The sequence below is a fragment of the Phyllobates terribilis genome, unplaced genomic scaffold (genome assembly GCF_046119375.1).
Source record: "Phyllobates terribilis strain yellow unplaced genomic scaffold, ASM4611937v1 Scaffold_9__5_contigs__length_417890890, whole genome shotgun sequence".
Classification (NCBI taxonomy): domain Eukaryota; kingdom Metazoa; phylum Chordata; class Amphibia; order Anura; family Dendrobatidae; genus Phyllobates; species Phyllobates terribilis.
Genome location: NW_027362769.1, coordinates 361,338,077 through 361,365,405, shown reverse-complemented (window position 1 = coordinate 361,365,405; position 27,329 = coordinate 361,338,077). Strand labels below are relative to the sequence as shown.

Here is a 27,329-nt window from a genome sequence, read left to right as displayed (position 1 = left end):
TCCACATCTGTCCGAACAACCAAAGGCTCTTCTAAGAGCCACCACATCCTCCTCATCAGAGCCGGCACCGCTGATAGCAGGCGATGGTCCACGCTAGGGTCTGCTGACACCTGTGTACCAGACTGTGTATAGATCTGTGTACATGATCCTTTCTCTACTGTACGATTTCCTTAACTGATTGGATGTTGTAGTCAATATAATCTGCAGTATTCTGTAATTTAGTATTGGCTAACTGATTTAAAAATTATTATTTTTTTTTTGTCCATGATAGGTTCTCCTTAACCCCTTTACTCCTGAGGGTGGTTTGCACGTTAATTACCAGGCCAAGTTTTACAACTCTAATCACAGTCATTTTGAGATAATTACTCTGGAACGCTTCAATGGATCCCGCTGAATCTGAGTTTTTTTTGTGACATATTGTACTTCATGATTGTGGTAAAACTTCTTCAATATCACTTGCGTTTGTGAAAAAACGGAAATGTGTCAAAAATGTTAAGTTCTACAACTTTCAAAATTTTAATTTTTATGCCCTTAAATCAGAGATGTCACACAAAATAGTTAATAAAAAACTACATAATAAAACTGGATGTGAGACAGGATTAACAACTGCAGCAGAAAATGAAGCTCTAAAAATCTTGGAGGAATTATTAGAAGAACAATCTGGAGATCGACCAGGTATGTTCCCCAAATCTATCATGCCCAGATCTACGACCTTTCCCCTTAGTACACTTGCCCACAAGTAGAAATCTTCACTAAATTGGTTCTTGAAGATTTAAAAAAATTATCTAAGTTTATAACCAATGATAACTTGAGCTCTCATCAACGTAGAGCTTTAAAAGAAATAAAATCGTGGGATGATGTGGTGATCAAAGCAGCGGACAAGGGGGGAAATGTTGTGATCTGGCCAGTGGCTAAGTATGAAAAGGAGGCTTTACGTCAGTTAAATGACCGAGTGACATACGAAAAGTTATCACATTGCCCCATCTCCCTTCCCAAATCTAAATTATACTCTGTACTTCAGAAAGCGTTTGAGGAAGGTATAATTACCAAAAAAGTTTTGGACGGTTTATTGGTGGAGTATCCCAAAATACCAACGTTCTACCTGCTACCGAAGGTTCACAAGGATCCAGTCAATCCACCGGGACGACCCATCGTCTCAGGCATTGACTGACTTTGTGACCCTGTATGTAAATTCATTGAATTTTATTTGAGACCTATGGTGGAAACTTTACCATCATATATCCGGGATACTACCGATATCCTGTCCAAAATGGATGGTATTGGGTTGGAACATGATATGTGGTTAGTCACAGCTGATATTGAATCTCTCTATACGTGCATCTCACATGAGGATGGACTTAACGCTGTCCGCTTCTTCCTGGGGACTTCCAACTGGGACGCTCCTATCTGTGAATTAATTTTGGAGTTGCTAAATTTCATTCTTACACATAACATGTTCGTGTTCAAGGATCGTTTTTTCTTGCAGAAACGAGGAACAGCAGTGGGGGTGGCTTGTGCCCCATCCTATGCCAACCTGTTCCTTGGCCTCTGGGAGAGATCCGTCTTTCATACAGAGGGGGTCTCGACCATTGACCAGGTGCACTGTTGGCATAGGTATATTGATGACATCTTATTTATATGGCAAGGAACCGAACTTGGACTGGCATGTTTTGTGGAGGAGTTGAATGGTAACTCATATAACATTAAGTTAACCTATAAGGCACGCAAGCAAAAAATTGAGTTTTTGGATGTGCAAATCGAAATTGATAGTATGGGCATGATCCAGATTGACGTATATAGGAAAGACACTTCAGTAAATGCATTATTGCATGCGTCGTCGGCTCATGCCCATCATACTATCAGGGCTGTCCCGGTTGGTCAATTCCTCAGGATGAAGCGGATATGCTCAACAAAGGAGAAATTTGAATCACAAGCTGTTGACTTAAGAGAAAGATTTAAATCTAGGGGCTATAGCAATCGTATAATCAAAAACGGATATATTAGAGCTAAAAAAATTTCTAGACAAAATCTATTATTTAAACCCAAGAAGATCTTACTGACGAACCCTGAGATGAGATTCGTTTCTACTTACAATTGTCAGTGGAAGAATATGCAGGAGATTATTTCTAAGCATCGGTCAGTGTTACAAACGGACCCGGTCTTAGCGTTACACCTGTCTGAAACACCACTATTCTCATCAAGGAAAGGGAAAAAAATTGAAGGATATACTGGTAGATAGCCATTATATAGCCAAAACAAATAACCCGTTAAATCTTAATAACAGTAAGCAAAAATGGGGATGTTTCCCTTGTGATGAGTGTTTGGCCTGCAAAGAAAAGAATATTAGGAGTAATAGTTTCAAATCTGCTGATGGCAGTAAAACTTTTGATATTATTCAATACATTTCTTGCACAAGCACATATGTGATATACTATGCTACTTGTCCTTGCCAGAAAATCTATATGGGCCTTACCAGCAGGCAGCTTCGTGTTCGCGTCCGAGAACATGTTAGAGACATTCTGAACGCACAAAAGGCTGAGGATGTATCAATGTTAAAAACCCTGCCCAAACATTTTCTGATCCATCATGGCAGTAATCCACGGTTTCTTAAGGTCAGAGGCATTGACCGCCTGCACTGTGGCATCAGAAGGTGAAAATTTGAAACGCATGTTGGCACAAAAAGAATGTAGGTGGATTGCTGTTTTAGACACCATGTCCCCGACAGGACTAAATGAAAAACTTAGTTTTGCTCCTTTTTATAAGATAATTGTCCTTATGTGGGTTTTTAATTTAATTTTGTATTAAGTTTGTCTCTGTTTGTGTTTTGGATTTTAGCTGTGCTCATTAAGTTCTTCTTGTATGCTGCAAGTCAAGTCTTGGAAAGAGGATGAAGATGTTGAATGATGGTGTACATTCTTTCTCTGAAAATTAAGGAAGGCTTTTTTGTATAATGGAAGTAAAAGATTGGAGAATATATGTTCCTACTGTGGCATCAAGAGTAATTTATAGTGGTGCTAATGGACGTTATTGATCTTATATATGTATTATTAGTTCTCTTTCCCCCCTTTTATCTCTTATGAATTATCCATTGTCTTCCATACAGTGATATCAATGTGGGGTTTTAGCATGACATAGTCTAGACAATTCTGCATGTAAGCATATATTTAATGTGTGCTTGTTCGCATGTGCTTACGCAGTCAGTATGTGCATATGGTACATGCACTCTCTTACACTTTTTTTGCTTTAGGAATCATCCGAAAGCCATAAATTTGGGGTTTTAGGGTGGTATCACTTTACTTTAACATTTTTCACATTGTTGTAGATCACTCTTGTGTCTTATTATTCCTCATGAATTTTAGTGAGGAATTTAATCTAAGCACCTATTCACACACTGGTGTTATTGTTGTAACACATTAATTGAGGAACGGGAAACGGTAGATGTGTCTTCTATCCCAGGTCCAGCAATGGTTTATGTAGGACATGGGCTATAAGTATATCTGCTGTATCTGCCTTGTCTATGGGGGGTAATATTTTATTATTTTTTATTTTAATTTAGATTTTTACCCTGATTGCACATATATTTACACTAGGGTTTTGTCATTTCACTTCAGGTGTGTTTTCACCGCATCATGCAGATTGGATAATTTCAAGATTATGTAATCATGTTTTACATTTTATACTTTTGTTTATTGTTATATACAAGATATCTATATACCCCCTGCGCTGTATGGGACCCGAATAGCTGAATACTGAATATGGTACCTGTTAAGAAGGGATGTCCACGCATTACCCTTTGTTCCTCTTGCAGCGCAACTTATATTGGACTCTGATGACCGGCCCGCGCATACGCGTTGCACTCTCACGGAGGAATCCATTGATGACTTCAACATATCTAGTGCGCATGTCCGTGACGTCAATATGGGATTTCCCTATGACGTGCGCGCTAGGTGAATGCCAGAAGTGGATTCATTCCTTCCGGGGGTGCAGGGCGACGCGCATGCGCAATGAGGATCAATCAGTGTGAATTGCATTATAAGAAGGAGCACAGCATTGCGGTGTAAGTACCTCCTTGCTGAAAAAACTAACGCGAAACGCGCGTCCAAGGGTGTCTCCTAGGTGGGAGTACCACAAACAGAATGGGTGAGTCTTTTTAATATAACTTATATTGAAAATAAGCATGTAGTTGCACAGTTATATGGCCCTTCACCTATTACCTATGCTGATGGCAGGGACTAATATTTGTTTGTGGGGTTGTATTAACAACTTACATATATATACACAGTATATGAAATGATGATTATGACTAACTGATTCACTACATTATATGTGGTATCCCTTACCTTGCAGAGACTACATACTGAGTCTCTCCAATTACACCTCTATTTATGATTTTAATCATTTTTTGTATTGTGTATATCTAATAAAGCTATTGTGATTTTACTAAAGCGTATGACTCCAATTGGTGCGTGTAGGTTTTATAAAATAGTTAATAAAGTAGAGAAGGAGCACCATTTTACTTTTTGAATGTAAAATTTGCTTGTATAATTAGCGGATGCCATGTTGCGTTTGGAGAGCCCCTGATGTGCCTAAACAGTGGAAAAACCCCACAAGGGACACATTATTTTGGAAACTACACCCCTCAGGGAACTTATCTAGATGTGTGGTGAGCACCCTTAACCCCCAGGTGCTTTACAGAAGTTTATGACATGGAACCTTGAAAATAAAATTCTATTTCCTCAAAAATGAAGTTTTAGCCCCAATTTTTTTATTTTCACAAGGGTAAGTGGAGAAGATAGTAGAAATTGCACAACAATTTTTGGGGTCTGAGTACACCAATACCCCATATGTGGGGAAAATACAGTGTTTGGGCACAAGGCAGGGTTCAGAAGGGAAGGAGCACTGTGTGACTTTTTGAACGCAAAATTGGTTGGAATTGAGAGCGGACGCCATGTCACGTTTGAAGAGCCCCTGATGTGCCTAAATAGTGGAAACCCCCCACAAGTGACCCCATTTTGGAAACTACACCCCTCAAGGATTTTATCAAGGGGTAGAGTGAACATTTTGAACCCAGGAGGTACGACACAGAATTTGATAACTTATTCAATATGATGACCTAATGTTATTAGTCTTGAGCGCAAGTGCTCGCTACTTGAGTTTGCATCGGGTACTCGGGTATGCATCAAGTATCGCGGGTGCTCGAGTCCCCGCTCACGTTTCACAGTTATTAGATACCCCCCCCAAAAAAAAAACATGTGGGGATCGCTCGTGCATGGCAGGCAATCCCCACAAGGTTTTCTTGGCCACAAAGCATATGGGGCGGAGACTCGAGCATGTCACTCAAGCACCCGCGATACTCCGTGCATACCTGAGCACCCGATGCAAACTCAAGTAGCGAGCACTTGCACTCAACACTAGTTGCCATATCGTCATTTTTTTTTTTTTTTTTTTTCACTTTTGAAAAAAAAAAAAATCACAATTCTAACCCTAACTCTAGCACAACCCTAACCCTAGAGTTTATTTTTTATGCCATTCCTCATGTGGTTTAAGTGATTAGACTACTTTATTCTTCGGGTCGGTGCAATTACAGCGATACCAGAATCATATCAGGTTTTTATGATTGACAGTTGTCACACAATAAGACATTTTTTTGTAAAATCTAGCTTTTGAATCGCCATATTTTGAGAGCTATAATATTTCAATATTTTGGCCGAGTCATGTGACGGCTTGTTTTTTTGCGGGATAAGTTGACTTCTTTATTGGTACCATTTTCAGGCACGTGACATTTTTTGATCGCTTTCTATTCTGATTTTTGGGAGGCAGAACAAAAACCAGCTATTCCGGAACTGTTTTTATGTTTTTGTTTTTTTTATTATTCTGCTCCGCGTGTGGTAAAATTGATAAGGCAGCTTTATTTTTCGGGTCAGTATGTTTACAGTTGAACCACATTTATATTGTTTTTCTTTGTTTTGGCACTTTTACACAATAAAAGATATTTTATAGAAGAAATATTTTTTGCATCGCTTTATTCTGAGATCTATAACTTTATCTTTTGGCTGATGGAGCTGTATGGTGGCTTGTTTTTTGCGGGACAAGATGACGTTTCAGCGGTAACATTTTTATTTATATTTCATCTTTTTGATCGGGTGTTATTCCATTTTGGTTTGGCGGTATGATGATAAAGCATTGTTTTTTGCTTTATTTTTTTACCATGTTCATTAACGGGGTTAACTAGTGGGACAGTTTTATGGGTCGTCAAGGCAACATCCGGGAAGCCGCGGCAGACAGCGCTGGAGGCCGGGGGAGGAGGTGAGTATTGCGATCAACTCCCCTTGCCCCCGCAATCATGCGATCGACTTCGATCGCAGCATTGAGAGGGTTAATGTGCAGGGAGCGGTGCAGGACCGCTCCCTGCACATAGTACCGGGTGTCAGCTGTGACCATCAGCTGACACCCAGCGGCAATCGCCTTGTGTGCGGGCGCGATCGCCATATGACCTAATAGTAAGTCATTGGTCCAATCGGCCCAGGTCACCATGACGTACTATTAGGTCACACGTCAGAAAGGGGTTAATCTCTTGTACTACAGTACTTATAACAGTATGTGAGTACCAAGAAGATGGCTACATTAGGCCTTATAACACTCCCCCTTTATCCCAGATAGAACCACTTAAAGGAGTTGTTCGCCACTTGAACAACTACTTTGTAAATGCTGTAGCCTTCTGAGTAAAATAAAAATGAATACACGCTCCACAGAATTTAAGAAAGTTTTTCAAATACTGGACAACCCCTTTGATGCCATTGTCAGTTTCTAACAGTGGCATTTAAAGTGGTTAAACAGCAGCAAAATAAGTTAGCCCAGATATTTGCTCTTAACAGCAGATGTTTGCTGTATAAAAGACATATAACATGTGTGATGCAGGCTCGGAAGGGTTTAATATAATAAAGGCAACAAAGAAGATCACATTACTCCAGCAAAATCACAACTGATTCTGTACAATATAAACAGTCAATGCATGTTTGCAGGAGATTAATCTAATGCCAGGCTGACAACTTCCTATGTGACAAGATCCTGCACTGAAGACAGCGTCATTCCCACCAGCAGTGTCAGGACATCAGGACTGAAGTATGACAATATACATGACAAGTCCTCAGATCTCAGAAATCCTCATGGTCAGGACCCCTGTGTAACACTGTCCAGGATCTGCTGAGCAATGCTTGTGATGGAGGCGTACACTGCACTCTTGGGGAACTCCCGAATAAAGTCTTTCCCCTCTTCTAGACTTTGGGTCAGAATGGGATCAAGCGGGACACACCCTGCAAAGGAGAGAAGATGTATTGTTAGAACTGATTTCTTGTAAAATGAGCAACACCGTGATTTTATCAAAATTACAGCAAGTAGCCCACTAAGTGGCACACTACTAGAATCAGTGTCTCTAGCCCAAACATTATGCGCCCTCACTTTAGGTGTCAAAAAACAGGTGAAAGATTCCCTCTATCTACAGTTGTGCTCAAAAGTTTACACACCCTGGCAGAATTTTTACTTTCTTGGCCTTGTTTCAGAGAATATGAATGATAACAAAAATACTTTTTCTCCACTCATGGTTATTGATTGGGTGAAGCCATTTATTGTCAAACTACTGTATTTTCTCTTTTTAACCCCTTCGCAACCCTGGGATTTTCCGTTTTTGCATTTTCGTCTTTTGCTCCCCTTGTTCCCAGAGCCATAGCGTTTTTATTTTTTGGTCAATATGGCCGTGTGAGGGCTTAATTTTTGAGGGACGAGTTGTACTTTTCCACGCCATTACTAGTTTTACCATATCGTGTACGGGAAAAAGGGAAAAAAATTCCAAGTGCGGTGACATTGCAAAAAAAGTGCAATACCACAGATTTTTTTTTTTTTTATCACGTTCAATGAATGCTAAAACTGACCTGTCATTATTATTCTCCAGGTCATTACGAGTTCGTAGATACCAAACATGTATAGGTTCTTTTTTATTTAAGTGGTGAAAAAAAATTCCAAAGTTTGGTAAAAAAAAAAAAGGCTCCATTTTCCAAGACCCATAGTCCTCTGTTCCTCTAGGGACAAGAAACACATGAGAGGTTAAAAGTCCCCCTCCCCCCATCACACCCTCAGTGTTTTTCCTGTCCCTAGCAGGACAGGACGCTAGGGAGAGGTTCTCTCTAAAGCTTAAAGATACCTGAGAGCCAGGGGGATTGGGGGGGGGGGGGGGGTCTGAACTCTCCCCTTCCTTCGGTCCAGAGGCTCCATGCTGATACCCCACTGAGCGGGGGTCCCTCAGCCAGAAACCGCCATTATGCCACTGTATCCCCCGGACAGGGGGCTCTGAGCGTTTCGCTGCCCACCAGCGTTGTCCTGAAGGGCCGGAGGCTGCGTGCGCTCCAGGGAGGAGCGCTGTATACTTGGGCCTAGACTTCCGACCGGGAGACACCGTGGGGCGGAGTAAGGTAAGCAGACATCCGCTTTGGGCCGGCGTCCGTTCCAGGGTGGAACGCACGCCACGTGGGCCTGTCATTCCGGAGCGATGACGCCGGGAGGCGGGACTTCCGGCGGCCTGACCGCACAGGTGCCCGGAGGCTGTGATGAGCCTTCAGGGCACGTTCTGAATGGCGACAGAACTTAGCAAGCATCCCGGCAGAAGCAGCGGTTGTCGTTGGGGGCGTGGCCTACTCACCTGGATCAGGTAAGACCCTATAAAAGGGTACACCTCAGGCACACACACTCTGACACCTTGGAATCCAATCCTACACGGCCAGAAGCCCCTTCAGAGTCCCTGGGCAGTGTGAGTACAGTCTTAGGACCTTGCCTGGATAACTGAACCCTGTAATCAAGGACAGGTCTTTTATTAACAAATCTCCGGTGTCCTTTTTTCTGGATAAGGATAGGGGAGCCCAGAGGTCCGGATCATCCTCCAAAAAATCAAGATGTGTATCCTGTAACACTAAGCTTCAGGACTCATATAAAAAGCGGCTGTGTAAAGAATGTATAGCTGAGGTTTTAAAAGGAAGAAAAAGCTTCCTTTTTGACGGATATGAGATCTATGATCAGTGAGGAGGTCCAGAACACACAGTCTCAAGCCTTATACCTTCCCATACACAGCCGTCACCCCAAATAGTTCAACCCTCTCCTCGCCAGAAAAGACCCAGGTGGGAGATGGAAGAGTTGTTTGAGGAAGGAGAATATTTAGACTCCGCATCAGAGCACAGTCGGGAAGAGGACGAGGATCGCGTCTCTCAGTTACCCTCACAAGAGAGAAAAAATATATATCTTCTCTGCAGAACATACGGATGAGCTATTGAAATCCGTTAGGCATACTATGAACTTGGAGGACACTCAGGTCTCCCACTCCAGACAAGATGAAATGTTCGCAGATCTGAGGACTCAGAGATATAGAGTGTTCCCAGTAAATGAGCATTTGAAAGCAATGATTATGGAGGAATGGGAAGAAGTGGAGAAAAGACTCATTGTGCCAAGAGACTTTAAATCCTGTCTTCCTTTCAGTCCGGAGGACATCTACCTTAGGGATTTCCTCCCAAAGTTTGATGTCCCAATAGCGAAAGTGGCTAAGAGAACGTCCATCCCCTTTGAAGATTTGTCTTGCCTCAAAGACGCAATGGATAGGAAGGCGGAGAGCATGCTCAAGAGGAGTTGCGAAGACTCAGCAGCCATAATTAAATCTAATATCGCTGCCACTTCAGTGGCAAGATCCACGTGCCTTTGGTTGGACGAGCTGTCAGAACAAATTAGGTCCGACTCCCCTGTAGAAATGCTATCAGACTCTCTTTCTTTGTTAAAGCTGACGACGCAATTCATGGCGGATGCCTCGGCCGAATCGGTCAGATTCGCAGCTAGATGTAGTGTACTAATACCGCTAGACGAGCAATATGGCTAAAAACATGGTTGGGTGATACCTACTCAAAAAATAAGCTGTGCTCAATTCCTTTTTCGGGTACCGGGGTCTTTGGTCCAGTGTTGGAAGAGATCCTAGAGAGAGCGTCCGACAAGAAAAAAGGGTTTCCCGAGGATATGGTTAAGAGATACCGGCCCTTTCGTGGAACCCGTCGCTCCCCGAAACGTGATTACAGGGGTAAGGGTAAGACAGGGAGATGGTCTTACAGGAAGGTAGGAAAGGACAGAGCAGATCAGGTCTCCTCTGGGGCCCCAGCTAGACCATGACGCCATTGGAGTGGGGGGCAGGTTTTGTTTCTTTCGGGACAAGTGGACGTCCATTACAAAAAAATCAATGGATCCTGCGTTCCTTAGGGGAAGGTTACAAAATGGACTTTTCCCATACTTTCCCTCGTCGTTTCCAAATCACTCGTCCTCGCTCCCCTGTAGATCTCAGAAGTTTATGGCAGGATATATTAGTCCTTCAATCCCTACATGTGGTAAAAAACGTTCCCCCTTCAGAGCAGGGTTTAGGCCATTATTCCTCCCTCTTCTCGGTGTTAAAACTCTCAGGCAAACGCCGTACGGTTATAAACCTCAAGCCCCTAAACCAGTGGGTGGAATACAAAAGGTTCAAAATGGAGACTATAAAAACCAGCATTCCATTGATCGAGAAGGGATCGGTAATGTGCACCCTAGACCTCAAGGATGCATATTACCATGTTCCAATTCACCCAAGTCACCAGCAATATCTAAGGTTCGCTCTAGAGCTAATGGGAGTCTGGGAAACTCTTCAAAGATGTCAACATTTGCTCAGAGGAAATCACGTAAAAGTTTTCTCAGACAACGGCACCACCATCTCTTTTCTTCGTTGACAAGGAGGTCCAAGAGGAAAATGGTTACAATCCTTGGCGGCAAGAATTTTCCACTGGGAGGAGAGAAATGTTCTTTCAATATCGGCTATTCATCTAATGGGGTCCGAAAACATGGTAGCAAATTTTCTCAGCAGAGCAAGAGCTGGTCCCTCAGATTGGGAACTAAATCCAGATGTTTTTCATCAAATCATTCAACGATGGGGCACCCCGTCCATAGACCTGTTTGCGACCAGAAAAAACAGGAAGCTTCAGCGCTTTTTCTCCTTGGACCCGGCCGACAGCCCAGAAGGAATAGATGCCCTTTCTCAATCATGGGGAACAAAACTGGTGTACGCCTTTCCTCCAGTCCCTCTCATCTCAAGAGTACTAAGGAAAATCCAACAGGAGAGGGGAGCTCTTATTCTGATAGCGCCTTACTGGCCCAAAAAGAGCTGGTTTCCTCTGCTACACCGGATGTCGGTGGATCTCCCATTCAGACTCCCAGCCAGGAAACATCTTCTATCGCAGGGTCCCTTACATCCGAACATCCAATTCCTCCAGCTGACAGCATGGAACCCGAGAGGCGGATCCTAGCCTCTAAGGGCCTTTCTCATCGAGTGATTACAACTCTCCAAGCTTGTAGGAAACCAGTAACGTCAGCCATCTATTCTAGAATCTGGAGACAGTTCTGTAGCTTTGCAGGTGAGTCTGTGGGAAATTTTTCTCGCCCCAATATTCCAAAGATTCTGGATTTCCTCCAACAGGGGTTTGATAAGGGTCTGAGACCAAATACGTTAAAGGTTCATATCTCGGCTCTAAGTACTTTCTTGGACTACTCCTTGATAGACCACCCATGGATATCAAGGTTCATAAAAGCAACTTCTCGTTTAAGACCTACGATAAAGGAGTCTGGTACCGCCGTGGGATCTGAACCTTGTGTTGAGAGCTTTATGTAAGTCTTCCTTTGAACCCCTGGAAGACACATCAGTAGACCGGCTTTCTATGAAATCAGCCTTTCTTGTGGCAGTTACTACAGCGAAGCGGGTAGGTGAGATCCAGGCTCTCTCAGTTCTGGACCCATACCTTAAGATCCTAGAGGACAGATTGGTTCTTAAACTGGATCCATCCTTTCATCCTAAAGTGGTGTCCAGTACTAACCTGAATCAAGAAATAATACTGCCATCTTTCTGCCAGTTTCCCAAAAATGAAAAGGAAAAATCCTTCAATACCTTGGATGTCAGGTGGGCAGTTATTCGGTATATAGAAGTCACAGCCCCCTGGAGGAGAGACTCAAAACTGTTCCGGCAATTCTCGGGTGTAAATAAGGGCAAGAAAGCTTCTAAGCCGACTCTAGCAAGGTGGTTGACAAGGACTATCACCCTCGCATATGAATTAGAGGGGAAGGATCCACCAATTTCCCTTAAAGCTCATTCCACTCGAGCAATCTCCGCTTCTTGGGAGGAGAAAGCGGGAGCATCAGTAGGCCAAATTTGCCAGGCGGCAACCTGGTCTAATATATCCACATTTAGTAAACATTATAAATTAGATGTATTGTTCAGTCAACAATTAGCCTATGGCTGTAAAGTCCTTCAGGCAGTAGTCCCGCCCTAAACGTTCCAATTTTGATTTGTTATGTCTCCTTTCGTGCCGTTATGATGGACGTACTGGTAAAATAGGAATTATTCCTACCTTTAATTAAGTTTCCAGGAGTCCATCATAACGGCATCATATTTCCCTCCCCTGCTCTTGACACTAATGTGAATGTAACATTGGTACAGTATATGTATATAATAAAATAGAGTTGCATCCATCCTGGTTCATGATTAGTACAAACACTGAGGGTGTGATGAGGGTGGGGCGGGGGAGGGGGGGCTTTTAACCTCTCATGTGTTTCCTGTCCCTAGAGGAACAGAGGACTTAATTCCTGTCGTGCCGTTATGATGGACTCCTGGAAACGTAATTAACGGTAGGAATAATTAATATTTTTTGCGCACCGAGCTGACGTTTTCACTGATACTATTTTGGGGTAGATCCAATGTTTTGATCGCCCGTTATTGCATTTTATTGCAATGTTGCGGCGACCAAAAAACATAATTCTGGAGTTTAGAATTTTTTTCTCGTTACGCCGTTTACCGATCGGGCAATTCTGAACGCGGTGATACCAAATATGTGCATGTGGTTCTTTTTTTTATTATTATTTTATTTTGAATGGGGCGAAAGGGGGGTGATTTAAACTTTTTTTTTTATATATATATATATATATATATATATATATATATATATATATATATATATATATATATATATATATATATATTTTTATAATTTTTAAAAACATTTTTTTTTTTTACTTTTTGCTTGCTTCTATAGTCTCCTACGGAGACTAGAAGCAGCACTTGTCTGATCACCTCTGCTACATACAGGTGATCAGCAGATCACCAGTATGTAGCAGAAATGGTCCTGTGCTATGAGCGCCGACCACTAGGTGGCGCTCATAGCGACCAGCTCATGACAACCACTGGAGTCTGCTGCAGACCCAGGGTTGTCATGCCCACCCATCGATGACCCGCGATCACGTGACGGGGGTCACCGATGGGTGAGGTAAGTGACCCGCTTCCGGCACGGCGATGTATAATGCCGCTGTCAGAGACTGACAGCGGCATTTAACATGTTAACAGCCGCGGGTGGATCGCGATTGCACCTGCAGCTGTTGCAGGCACATGTCAGCTGTAATAATCAGCTGACATGTGCCCGATTCAGTGCGGGCTCAGCGCCGGAGCCCTCACTGAACCGTGGGGTTACAGCCTGTGCGTACAAATACGGCACAGGCTGTAAAGTGGTTAAATCTTAATGACAACCAAAAACATTCAAATGACCCTGATCAAGAGTTCACATACCCAGTTCTTAATACCATGTATTGCCCCCTGTAACATCAATGACAGCTTGAAGTCTTTTGTGGTAGTTGTGGATGAGGTTCTTTATTTTCTCAGATGGTAATGCTGCCCATTCTTCTTGGCAAAAAGCCTCCAGTTCCTGCAAATTCCTGGGCTGTCTAGCATGAACTGCGCGCTTGAGATCTCCCAATTGTGGCTCAATGATATTGAGGTCAGGAGACTGAGATGGCCACTCCAGAACCTTCACTTTGTTCTGCTGTAGCCAATGGCAGGTCGACGTGGCCTTGTGTTTTGGATCGTTGTCATGTTGGAAAGTCCAAGTACGTCTCATACGCAGCTTCCGGGTTGATGAGTGCAAATTTTCCTCCAGCATTTGCTGATAACGTGCTGCATTCATCTTTCCTTCAACTTTTACCAAGTTTCCTGTGCCTTTGTAGCTCACACATCCCCAAAACGTCAGCGATCCACCTCCATGCTTTACTGTAGGAATAGTGTTCCTTTCATCATAGGCCTTGTTGACCTCTCTCCAAATGTAATGTTTATGGTTGTGGCCAAAAAGTTCAATTTTGGTTTCATCACTCCAAATTACCTTGTTCCAGAAGTTTTGAGGCTTGTCTCTGTGCTGTTTGGCATATTGTAGGCAAGATACTTTATGGCATTTGCGCAGTAATGGCTTTCTCCTGGTGACTCGACCATGCAGCCTATTTTTCTTCAAGTGCCTCCTTATTGTGCATCTTGAAAACAGCCACACCGCTAGTTTTCAGAGTCCTGAATTTCAGCTGATGTTATTTGTGGGTTTTTCTTTGCATCCCGAACAATTTTCCTGGCAGTTGTGGCCAAAATTTTTGTTGGTCTACCTGACCGTGGTTTGGTTTTTACAGAGCCCCTGATTTTCCAATTGTTAATCACAGTTTGAAGGCTGCTGACTGGCATTATCAATTCCTTGCATATTTGTTTTGCATCTCTTTCAAGTGTTATACAGGTTAACTACCTTTTCCCGTAGATCCATTGATAATTCTTTTGCTTTCCCCATGACTCAATCCAGAAACGTCAGTGGCTGGATGAAAGATGCAAGAGTCTTCCTGGATCCCAGAAACTCACTCAGCTTTTATGCACACACACTGATTACAAGCAAATAGATCACAGGTGAGGATAGGCCGGTGAGTCTGACTTCTATACCAGGAAAGATCTTTGAACAAATTATTAAACAACATGTATGTATGTAAGTACATGGATAAGAATGAAGTGATTAACCAGAGTCAGCATGGGTTTGTAACTAACAAGTCATGTCAGACTAACTTAATTTCCTTCTATGACAGAATCACTGACTGGGTGGATCAGGGAAATGCTGTAGATATAGTATATCTTGACTTCAGCAAAGCATTTGACAAAGTATCTCACACCATCCTTATTGAAAAAATGACCAAGTATGCAATGGACCAGGCAACTGTTAGGTGGATTCAAAACTGGCTTAGTGATCGGACTCAAAGGGTGGTTGTAAATGGCTTCACATCCAGCTGGATGAATGTCTCAAGTGGGGTACCACAGGGCTCCGTCCTGGGACCTGTATTGTTCAACATTTTTATCAATGATTTAGATGAAGGAATTGAGGGTAAACTGATTAAATTTGCTGATGACACAAAGCTAGGAGGGATAGCTAATACTAGAGAAGAGAGAGAGAGGATTCAAAAAGACCTAAATAAACTGGAGCAGTGGGCAGCAACCAACAGAATGGTTTTTAACAGGGAAAAATGCAAAGTACTACATCTGGGCAATAAAAATGAAAAAAGCATATACAGAATGGGAGGAATAGAGCTAAGCAACAGTACATGTGAAAAAGACTTAGGTATACTAATAGATCATAGACTGAACATGAGTCAACAGTGTGATGCAGCAGCAAAAAAGGCAAATACAATTCTGGGATGTATTAATAGAAGCATACAGTCTAGATCACGTGAAGTCATTATCGGTCTTTACTCCTCTTTGGTCAGACCTCATCTGGAATACTGTGTACAGTTTTGGGCACCACATTTAAAAAAAAAAAACATAGACAAACTGGAGCAAGTTCAGAGAAGAGCGACCAGAATGGTGACTGGTCTGCAAACCATGTCCTATGAGGAACGGTTGCAGGATTTGGGAATGTTTAGCTTGCAAAAAAGAAGACTGAGAGGAGACTTAATAGCTGTCTACAAATATGTCAAGGGCTGTCACATTGTAGAAGGATCATCTTTATTCTCATTTGCACAAGGAAAGACTAGAAGCAATGGGATGAAACTAAATGGGAGGAGACACAGATTAGATATTAGAAAAAACTTTTTGACAGTTAGGGTGATTAATGAGTGGAACAGGCTGCCACGAGAGGTGGTGAGTTCCCCTTCAATGGACGTCTTCAAACAGAGGCTGGACAGACATCTGTCTGAGATGATCTAGTGAATCCTGCTTTGAGCAGGGGGTTGGACCAGATGACCCAGGAGGTCCCTTCCAACTCTACCATTCTATGATTCTATGATTCTATGTTACCTTTAGCAGCCATTCAAACCCATTTGTGTCAAATTCTGTGCATGTTATCAGGCCAAAATCACCACGGTATGTGAACTTTTTATCAGGGTCATTTGGATGTTTTTGGTTGTAATTATGATTTAAAAAGAGAAAACACAGTAGTTTGACAATAATTGGCTTCACCCAACCAATAGCCATGAGTGTAGAGAAACTTTTTTGGTTATCATTCATATTCTCTGAAACAAGGCCAAGAAAGGAAAAAAATTCTGCCGGGGTATGTAAACTTTTGAGCACAACTGTATCTGCAGAACAGAATGAAATATAAACTAGCATTTTTCAGTTTTCTTATTTACCCAGAAATGGCACTCCTGCGTGTCTTGCTAACTCCTCACCACCTCCCTTGGAAAAAACATTGGTGCACTCCTAGCGTGAGACAGAAACACCATGTATGAGAACAGTTACTGCAGCAAAGCTCTATCAGTTATAACATAATTACAGAATATGGTAGAAATGTCTGGCCACCAGTTACTATGTGCTGATCAGGAGTCCCCAAACCATCTGCTTAATGCGGTGGCCACCACATCCAGCCATACAGAGGAGAGGCAAGGCACATTCATCCCCTTATACTCGCTCTTCAGCTCACCGTACAGTGGGGACAAACAAATCCGCTCATGTTCTCCACGATCCCAACCACCGGAAGCGCCATCTTCTTGCAAAACGTCAGTTCACGTCTCACATCTCCAATAGATACTGCCTGAAACAACACGTATGTCAGGAGAAAACCCTAACAGAGAATACAAAATGGAGCAGCCATCATTGGATAATTAGGAATCTATGCACAACTCAAGAAGGTTGGAAGGAGCTACAGTGGCAAGCACTTTTATATCACCCAGCTTTCCTGAAAACAGATGCATACTTATGAGACCTACTAATAACAGTGATATCATCCTATAATACAAGCAAATTATATTTTAACCAGAAACCAAGTAAACTTACTATAGTACCACCTATAGGTAGCTACCCCATAAGGTAGATTTTAACCAGTGAACAACCCCTATTCAATATCCCTAATATGCCTAGTAAAATAAATAATAGTTAAACCCTGGAGATGCACCACTTCTTTACTACGAGCACAGTGTCCCACCGGCGATATTAGGACATGGTTTACATCATACGAGCGCTGCATGCCTCCTGAGACTGCTGATTATTTAGGTAACGTGAGCGCTGCAGCCCATCAGCTGCTGCTGATTGTGGATACAGGGACCGTTTTTTTGTGAGTGGCGCTTTCTGTATTTTTGCACTAGGGTGGAAAAAGCGCTAGCGCAGGTCATAAAAAAGGAGAAAGTACCTGAGGAGTGGTAACCAATACAGCTCCCATTGGGTTAAAAGGCCTTAGTGCGTCCACAGTGGAGATGTGCTCATCGGAGGTTCCCGGTGGAGTGTCGATAATAAGAAAATCCAAATCTCCCCAGGCCACATCACCCACAAACTGTTTTATCAGTGCTAGACAATAAATAGAGACAAGGGCCCTTTATATCATTGTGAGATTGCTATTTGATGCAAGACATGCAGCATATGGTACAGACTAAGACTGAATTACCTATCGTTGACAACTAGATCAGACCTTGGCAGTAGTGTTGAGCGAACAAGCTCGGATAAGGGTTTATGTGAGCACGCTCCTGTGCTACCAGAGTATCTTCGACGTGCTCGAAAAATATGCTGCAATCCACCCACGGCTGCCAACATGTTAAATGCCACTGTCAATCTCTGAGAGCGGCATTTAACATGCCTGCGCCGGAAGCGGTTCACTAGCTCCGCCCATCACCAATCCTATCACATGAACGCGGGACGCCGATGGGTTGGAATGACAACCCGGGGGTCTGCAGGAGACCCCTGTGGTTGTCAATGCCGATCTGCTATGAGCAGATAAGCATTTTTGCTACATATAACAGGTCTGAAGTCTGGTGTGTGTAGTACAAGAAATATATTTATTTTATACTACATGGTGGCCCGATTCGAACGCATCGGGTATTCTAGAATAGGTATGCGGCCGACGGGGCGCAATTAGCAGAATGGTGATTAAATTTGGCGCCCAAATCGCTGATTGGTCGCGGGCTGCGGCCGCGACCAATCAGCGAACCGTGTTAGTGAGGAATGGAGAGCGTGTTTAAATTTGGCACCAAAATCGCTGATTAGTTGCGACCGCGACCAATCAGCAAAGAGGTGTTTACATTTTGCGCCAATACTGCTGATTGGTCGCGGCTGGCGTCCGCGACCAATTAGCACAGCAGTGTTTAAATGTGGCGGCAAGATCGGTGATTGGTCGCGGCCGCTATTTAAATGTGGCGCCCAAATCGGTGATTGGTCGCGGGCAGCGGCCGCGACCAATCAGCAGAGCGGTGTTTAACTTTAGCGTCAAGATCACTGATTGGTCGCGCTCTCCGCACGCGACCAATCAGCGAATCGTATTGGTGAGGAGCGGAATCGTATTAGTGAGGACCGGGGAGCGCCGCTGCCTGTGCGGCTACTTCCGCAGCGAGAACCCGGGACATGAGCGACTGCTCGCAGCAGAAGTATCCCGACCCGCAGCGCCGCTCCCCGGTCCTCCCTTCATACCCTAGCCGCTGATCTCCCCCACAGTATCCGCATGGTGTTACAAAGGTCTGGACATTTGTGTTAAAAATCGCTGATTGGTCGCTGGTGCTGCCCGCGACCAATCACTGATTTGGGCGCCAAATTTAAATATCTGCCGCGACCAATCACCGATCTTGGCTCCACATTTAAACACCGCTGTGCTGATTGGTCGCCGACGCTGGGCGCGACCAATCACCGATTTTGGAGCCACATTTAAATAGCGTCCGCGACCAATCAGTACAGCGGTGATTAAATGTGGAGCCAAAATCGGTGATTGGTCGCGGCCGATATTTAAATTTGGCGCCCAAATCGGTGATTGGTCGCGGGCAGCGCCAGCGACCATTCAGCGATTTTTAACACAAATGTCCGGATCTTTGTAACACCATGCGGATACTGTGGGGACATCAGCGGCTAGGGAGTGAAGGGAGGACCGGGGAGCGGCGCTGCGGGTCGGGATACTTCTGCTGCGAGCAGTCGCTCATCTCCCGGCTTCTCGCAGTGGAAGTATCCGCACAGGCAGCGCCGCTGACATCCATGCGGCAAGGGTGTGAAGGGAGGACCGGGGAGCGGCGCTGACATCCAATTGGTCGCGGCCGCTATTTAAATGTGATGCACAAATCTGTGATTGGTCGTGGGCAGCGTCTGCGACCAATCAGCACAGCGGTGTTTAACTTTTGCGGTAAGATCAGTGATTGGTCGCGGTCTTCGGACCCGACCAATCATCGAATCGTCTTTGTGAGGACCGGGGAGCGGCGCTGCCTGTGCGGCTACTTCCGCTGCGAGAACCCGGGACATGAGCGGGCGCTCGCAGCAGAAGTATCCCGAGCCACAGCGCCGCTCCCCGGTCCTCCCTTCCGCATGGATGTCAGCGACGCCGGCGGTCCTTCCGCTGCTGCCGGCCGGGACATGAGCGCCTCGCGGCGCTCATCTCCCGGCTGCAACGCCGCTGAGCTCCATCCCGCAGATGAGCCGCTAACGGCCGCCATCTTTTTTATGAAATCCCGCGGCGCTGATTGGCCGCTGCCGGACCAATGAGCGACGCGGGATTTCCTGGACAGACAGACAGACGGACGGGATAAGACAATTATATAGTAGATACACACTGCTCAAAAGAATAAAGGGAACACTCAAATAACACATCCTAGATCTGAATGAATGAAATATTCTCATTGAATACTTTCTTCTGTACAAAAATAAAAGTGCTGACAACAAAATCACACATAAATCATCAATGGAAATCAAATTCATTAACCAATGGAGGCCTGGATTTGGAGTCACCCCCAAAATTAAAGTGGAAAAACACACTACAGGCTGATCCAACTTTGAATTAATGTCCTTAAAACAAGTCAAAATGAGGCTCAGAATTGTGTGTGGCCTCCACATGCCTGTAGGACCTCCCTACAACGTCTGGGCATGCTCCTGATGAGGTTGCGGATGGTCTCCTGTGGGATCTCCTCCAGACCTGGACTAAAGCATCTGCCAACTCCTGGACAGTCTGTGGTGCAACGTGACGATGGTGGATGGAGCGAGACATGATGTCCCAGATGTGCTCAATCGGATTCAGGTCTGGGGAACGGGCGGGCCAGTCCATAGCTTCAATGCCTTCATCTTGCAGGAACTGCTGACACACTCCAGACACATGAGGTCTGGCATTGTCCTGCATTAGGAGGAACCCAGGGCAAACCGCACCAGCATATGGTCTCACAAGGGGTCTGAGGATCTCTTCTCGGTACCTAATGGCAGTCAGGTTACCTCTGGCGAGTACATGGAGGGCTGTGCGGCCCTCCAAAGAAATGCCACCCCACACCATTACTGACCCACTGCCAAACCAGTCATGCTGAAGGATGTTGCAGGCAGCAGATCGCTCTCCACGGTGTCTCCAGACTCTGTCACATGTGCTAAGTGTGAACCTGCTTTCATCTGTGAAGAGCACAGGGCGCCAGTGGCGATTTTGCAAATCCTGGTGCTCTGTGGCAAATGCCAAGCGTCCTGCATGGTGTTGGGCTGTGAGCACAACCCCAATCTGTGGATAAAGGGCCCTCATACCACCCTCATTGAGTCGGTTCTAACCGTTTGTGCAGACACATGCAGATTTGTGACCTGCTGGAGGTCATTTTGCAGGGCTCTGGCAGTGCTTCTCCTGTTCCTCCTTGCACAAAGGCGGAGGTAGCGGTCCTGCTGCTGGGTTGTTGCCCTCCTACGGCCCCCTCCACGTCTCCTGGTGTACTGGCCGGTCTCCTGGTAACGCCTCCAGCCTCTGGACACTACGCTGACAGACACAGCAAAACTTCTTGCCACAGCTCGCATTGATGTGCCATCCTGGATGAGCTGCACTACCTGAGCAACTTCTGTGGGTTGTAGAGTCCTTCTCATGCTACCACAAGTGTGAAAGCACAACCAACATTCAAAAGTGACCAAAACATCAGCCAGAAAGCATTGGTACTGAGATGTGGTCGGTGGTCTCCACCTGCAGAACCATTCCTTTATTGAGAGTGTCTTGATAATTGCCAATAATCTCCATCTATTGTCTATTCCATTTGCACAACAGCAGGTGAAATTAATTGTCAATCAGTGTTGCTTCCTACTAAGTGGACAGTTTGATTTCACAGAAGTTTCATTTACTTGGAGTTATATTCTGTTGTTTAAGTGTTCCCTTTATTTTTTTGAGCAGTGTATATACACATATTTGGTATCGCCGTGTTCAGAATCGCCCAATCTATCAATATATAAAAAGAGTTAATCCTATCGGTAAGCGGAGTAACGAGAAAAAAAATCAAAAATGCCAGAATTACGTTATTTTTGGGGACGCTGCAACATTGCAATTAAATGTAGTAACGGGCGATCAAAACATTCCATCTATCCTAAAATGTTGTCAATAAAAACGTCAGCTCGGCGAGCAGATTGAGAAAAATGGAGACGTTACGGGTCTCGGAAAATGACAATTTTATTTTTTCTTTTCCAAATTTTGGAATTTATTTTTCACCACTTAAAGAGGCTGTCCACTACTTTAACATTGATGACCTATCTATAGTATAGCTAATCAATATTTGATCGTCCAGGGCCTGACACTTGGCACCCCCGCTAATCAGCTGCTATCGGTGCCGGAAGTACTTACTTGCGGAGCTGGCCGTCTACTTGTAGTGGTGGCCGCGGGGTACTACACATCCGCCTCCTATTGATTTGAGTAGACGGCGGATGTGCAGCACCCCGCAGCGGCCACTACAAGTAGAAAGCCAGCTTAGCAAGCAAGTACTTCGGGCCGGCGGTGACCGCCGGCTCTGATAACAGCTGATCGGTGGGAGTCTCACCCCGGCCGATTAACATGGATGACCTATCTGTAGGAGAGACCATCAATGTCTGAAGTAGTGGACAACCTCTTTAAATAAATGGTTGGTATCTAAGAACTCGTAATGACCAGGAGAATCATAATGTCAAGGCAGTTGCAGCAATTAGTGAACATGGTAAATAAAAAACAATTGTGGAATTGCACAATTTTTTGCAATTTCACTGCACTTTGAATTTTTTGCAGTTTACCAGTACATTATATGGTAAAAATCAAAGGTGTCATTCAAAAGTTCAATTTGTCCTGCAAAAAAACTGGCCAGATTGACAGAAAAATAAAAAATACATGGTTCTGGGAAGACAGGGAGCAGAAAACGAAAAAGCAAAAATGGAAAATGTCCGGGGGTGAAGGGTTTAATATTATCCGACCCTTAATTCTGGATTGTATGAAAGTTTTCCAAGAGCATGAAAATGTTATAAAACACAAAAGCTTTTTTTCCAAGTGGATTTTTGAGCAGATTACGCTCTAAAATCTATAGTAAAAATACCTTTCAGACTCTTTGAATAATTTATTAATTTCGAAGGGGGGGGGGGGATCTGCTTGAGTAAGACACTTCTGATTGATGAAGAGGTACACGCCTATTAATGAATCTGGAGTGTGACGTGTGGCGTGCGTATCCGTGGCTTCACCAGAAATCTCACTGGATTGAGACTGGGACTGGAGTGAGATTTTTGGCATATGGACAGCCACAGATCGTCATGAATTAGATGAGCCGTGGTGTCACACATGCGATGCGCTGAGTCCTGCCCCGGTTCTGCCCATTTTGACAGAGCAGGGAGAAACTGGCGCGAAAAGGCAAAATGTAGGTGCAACAACAAGATTAAATTTTGTAACTTTTCAAAGCTTTTACGCAAAAAATTCTGACATGAAAGGTTTGATAAATCAGGCCTGGAGTCTTTTTGCTGAGCTTTTGTAGAAGAAAATTAAAAAATTTTCAAAAAAAAGTTGGGAGCTTTTGCACAAAAAACTTGGCAAAATAACTCTGTGTGCACATACCCTTAGAAGCAAGGAAAAACCTCCCCCAAAAAAGTGTCAAAAAGAACATACAAAACGAACCAAAAACTACTAGGGGTTCTTGAGGCAGATTTTCTGCAAGAAAAATCCTCAGCAAAACTCTGAATATACACTTAATTACCGCTTTAATACTCTGCAATAATAGCACAGACAAGCAGAGCAGCAGTGCTGAAATAGCAAGAATGACATCACGAACAACATTCCCTTGAACACTGCAGCCAATCACTTAAATGTAGTCACCAAATCTTCACTGCAGAACCATTGGAGACCACTGGAGGGTCAGACTTGAAACAGTGGGGGATTTAACAGGTGACTAAGGTAAGTCAAAAGTATACTATATGAGCAAGTCCCTATGTTGCATGTTTTGATGACACATCCGTTGCGGATTACATGTGAATTTTTGCTGTGGATTTAACACAAATTTCATTCAGCATTGTCAGTGGTGAAAATCTGTAACAGGAATGGATATGAAGGGTCCATTTCCAGGCAGATAATCTTATCACCTACAAATTTTAAAGTGCCCAAACATGTAGGTAAAATCCATTGTCTTTCCGTCCAGGGTGCAGCCTTAGGTCTATGCATGTATGATCTCCTGCTGCGCATACTAATGAGAGAACAGATTTATCTATACAGTGTTATCTAGCGTAATTATCTTAGGATGTATAGGAACCTCCATACCGTTCTTCTTAGGTCCCCTCCACACTATAGCATCGTCAGGGCGCTCCAACAGAAAAGCAATAGACATGAGTGATATACTCTTCTCCTGGTCCACGTACACCGGTACCCAGCCACTATCACACTGATGGACGTCCTGACCATCAGCATTCAGCATGCGGGGTATACTGGGCCCACACAGATCTACATCCAGTATGCCAACCTACAAATAAACCCATACATCAGCCATATTAGATCACAGTGTAAGGACAAACTCTTGGATGCGATACAGTTCAATGCAATGCCAAGAGAGGGGGCGTCAGCTAACACTCCCTCTCCCATCATTCCTCCTCTGCGTCTGACGTCTCAGCACAGCGGGTGCAATGACGTCACTACATGGTGTCCGCTACTCTGAGATGTGCGGGCGACAGAACATTTGCTGCAGAGACCGGAGCAGCAGGGGAAGGAGGAAGAGAGGTGAGTATTGTACTTTTTTTTTTTTTCTTGTGAGTGCATTATATATTATGGAGACCTATGGGGAGTGCATTATACTACATGGGGGACTGTGGGGCGTGCATTATACTGTGTGGAGGACTATGGGGAGTGCATTATACTGTGTGGAGGCCTATGGGGAGTGCATTATACTATATGGAGGCCTGTGGGGAGTGCATCATACTATATGGAGGCCTGTGGGGAGTGCATCATACTATATGGAGGCCTGTGGGGAGTGCATCATACTATATGGAGGCCTGTGGGGAGTGCATCATACTATATGGGGGCCTATGTTGATTGTATTATACTGTATGCAGGACTATGGGGGTGCATTATACTGTATGCAGGACTATGGGCAGTGCATTATACTATATGGAGGCCTATGGGGAGTGCATTATACTATATGGAGGCCTATGGGGAGTGCATTACATTATATGGAGGCCTGTGAGGAATAAATTATACTATATGGAGGCCTGTGAGAAGTGCATTATACTGTGTAGAGGTCTATGGGGAGTGCATTATACTGTGTAGAGGTCTATGGTGAGTGCATTATACTGTGTAGAGGTCTATGGGGAGTGCATTATACTGTGTAGAGGTCTATGGGGAGTGCATTATACTGTATAAAGGTCTATGGGGAGTGCATTATACTGTGTAGAGGTCTATGGGGAGTGCATTATACTGTGTAGAGGTCTAAGGCAGTGCATTATACTGTGTAGAGGTCTATGGGGAGTGCATTATACTGTGTGGAATACTATGGGGAGTACATTATACTGTGTGGAGGACTATGGGGAGTGCATTATACTGTATGGAGCGCATTACACTGTATGGGGGACTATGGGTAGTGCATTATACTATATGGAGTTTATTTAGGGGGCCATTATACAGTGTGAAAGCTAATGATGGGCCTTTGTACAGTGTGGGGGCATTATACTGTGCATAGGAGAGCATTAAACTGTGTGAGGGAAGCTGTACAGGGGGCGACTCAGGACAATATTAAATGGTAATTGGGCACTTAGCTGTATCTGAAAAAAATGAAAACATTAATAAAAAACAACAAAACCTAAAATGTAGAAACGGGGCTGAATGCAGCCCGGTGTCCACCTCCTACTCACACTAAGCTAAAACTAATTAGCTTTGTGCCAGTTGGTGGGTATATACTGCTGGGAAGAGCTACATTTTTTTTTTGCATGGTGTCAACCTCTTAGTGGCAGCAGAATACACCACCCATGGTTTCCTGTGTCCCCCATTGAAGAGATAAGAGAAATAATGATACACAAGAGTACTCATGTCTACCAGACGAGGCGGAAAGCCGCACTGAATTCGGTACCAGCCAACTTCCAAGTATAAAAACTGCAGACGTTACTAAACAACATTCACCTTCTTCCCAGCATGGCGCAATGCCAATGCAATCTGAGCGGAGATCGTACTTTTGCCAACACCTCCTTTTCCCGACAATACCAGGATAATATGTCGCACACCAGCAAGATTACTGCCATCTGCAAGGAGACATGTAGACAAACACATTAGAGTTTCAAGATAATCATCCTTCAAAGTCTGATATTAAAATCTTAAATTTACTCAAAATAAAAAAATAAACTATTAAAAAAAAATAAAAAAAAAGTAGTTAGGCCAAGTTCACACCTTCAGTATTTGTAAGCCAACATCAGGAGTGGGTGAGAAATGCAGAAGAGGTGACATTTTCTATTATATTTTTCCACTCTTGGTTTTGGCTTACAAATGCTGATGTAAAATATTGACCAAATACTGAACATGTGAACATGGCTTAACTCTTAAAATCCCTCCAATGACACTGACAGGTCCGAGAACATTTTTTCCCCCCTTACAATTTACCGTACACAGCTTCTATTTTGGTAAGGCCAGGGTCACACATCCGACTTTCAAAGTTAGAAAGAAAAATAAATTAATATTGCAGTAAAAAAATGCATAAAAATTTTAATCACCCACTTTGTCACTATCCAAAAATAAACAGAATTTTAAAAAAAATGCATGTTTGATATCACTGCGCCTGTAGATGTCAGATCTATCAAAATAGAAAGTTAAGGAACAGGAGAAGGACTTCGGTATTCTGGTTACAAGTAAGCTGAGCAGCAGCACTCAATGTCAAGCAGCAGCCGCAAAAGCAAACAAGATTTTAGGATGTATAAAAAGAGAAATCCCACAATCCCAACATATTGTTACCTCTTTATAAATCACTGGTGAGGCCACATCTGGAATATGGGATCCAGTTATGGGCTCCACATTTTAAAAAGGATATTCAGAAGTTAGAGTCAGTTCAAAGGCGGCAACTAGATTATTACAAGGGAAGGAAGGTCTCTCATATGATGAGAGGTTGAAAAAGTTGGACTTGTTTAGCTTAGAAAAACAATGCCTCAAAGGAGATCTCATTTACATGTATAAATATGTGTGGTCAGTACAAAGGACTAGCACATGACTTATTCCTTCCAAAGACCATACTAAGGACCAGGGGGCACTCATTACGGGTGGAAGAAAGGCGATTCTGGCACCTAAACAAGAAAGGGTTCTTTACAGTCAGAGCAGTTGGACTGTGGAATGCCGACCACAAGAGGTAGTAATGGCCGACACTATAACAGCTTTATACAAGGGCTGGGTGATTTCCTTGATACACATAACATTGTGGGCTACTGTTAAATTAGACAAAAAATACAATTGGGGGAGGAAGGTTGAACTTGATGGACCGAGGTCTTTATTCAACCTACGTTACTGTAAAGTGTTTTTCAATTGCTGCACCTCCCCCAAAATGCAATAAAAAGTGACCAAAATGTTTAAAGTACTCTCACTGGTGATTATACAATGCATGGGCAGAGAGACTCACATAGCCAGGAGCTGACACCAGCCGCCACCTACAGCATACAGAAGCCACAATAACATGGGGACGAGACCAAGAGGAGCTCACCAGGCGCAGGATCCATGCTTGACACTCACTTCCGGATACAACAAGACTGGCATCATCCTCCTCCAATCAGCAACAAGTACACAATTTTATTATCACACCATTGG

At 43.8% G+C, this 27,329-nt stretch overlaps 1 protein-coding gene across 3 annotated transcripts; it reads right to left on the bottom strand.

Annotated features, from left to right (window-relative positions):
- Positions 1-6,913: 6,913 nt before the first annotated feature.
- Positions 6,914-27,324, bottom strand: NUBP2 (NUBP iron-sulfur cluster assembly factor 2, cytosolic). Of its 3 annotated transcripts, none has more exons than XM_073648170.1 (7): positions 27,226-27,324; positions 25,668-25,786; positions 23,823-24,021; positions 17,502-17,656; positions 16,797-16,907; positions 16,507-16,576; positions 6,914-7,313 (listed from the first exon to the last, which is right to left on the bottom strand). In XM_073648170.1, the coding sequence occupies exons 1-7, from the start codon at positions 27,239-27,241 to the stop codon at positions 7,171-7,173; spliced, it is 813 nt and encodes a 270-aa protein (XP_073504271.1). In that variant the 5' UTR covers positions 27,242-27,324; the 3' UTR covers positions 6,914-7,170. The 3 variants fall into 3 exon arrangements, with proteins under 3 accessions (XP_073504271.1, XP_073504272.1, XP_073504273.1); XM_073648171.1 differs by having other exon boundaries at positions 27,145-27,282; XM_073648172.1 differs by lacking the exon at positions 16,507-16,576.
- Between the last annotated feature and the right edge of the window lie 5 nt (positions 27,325-27,329).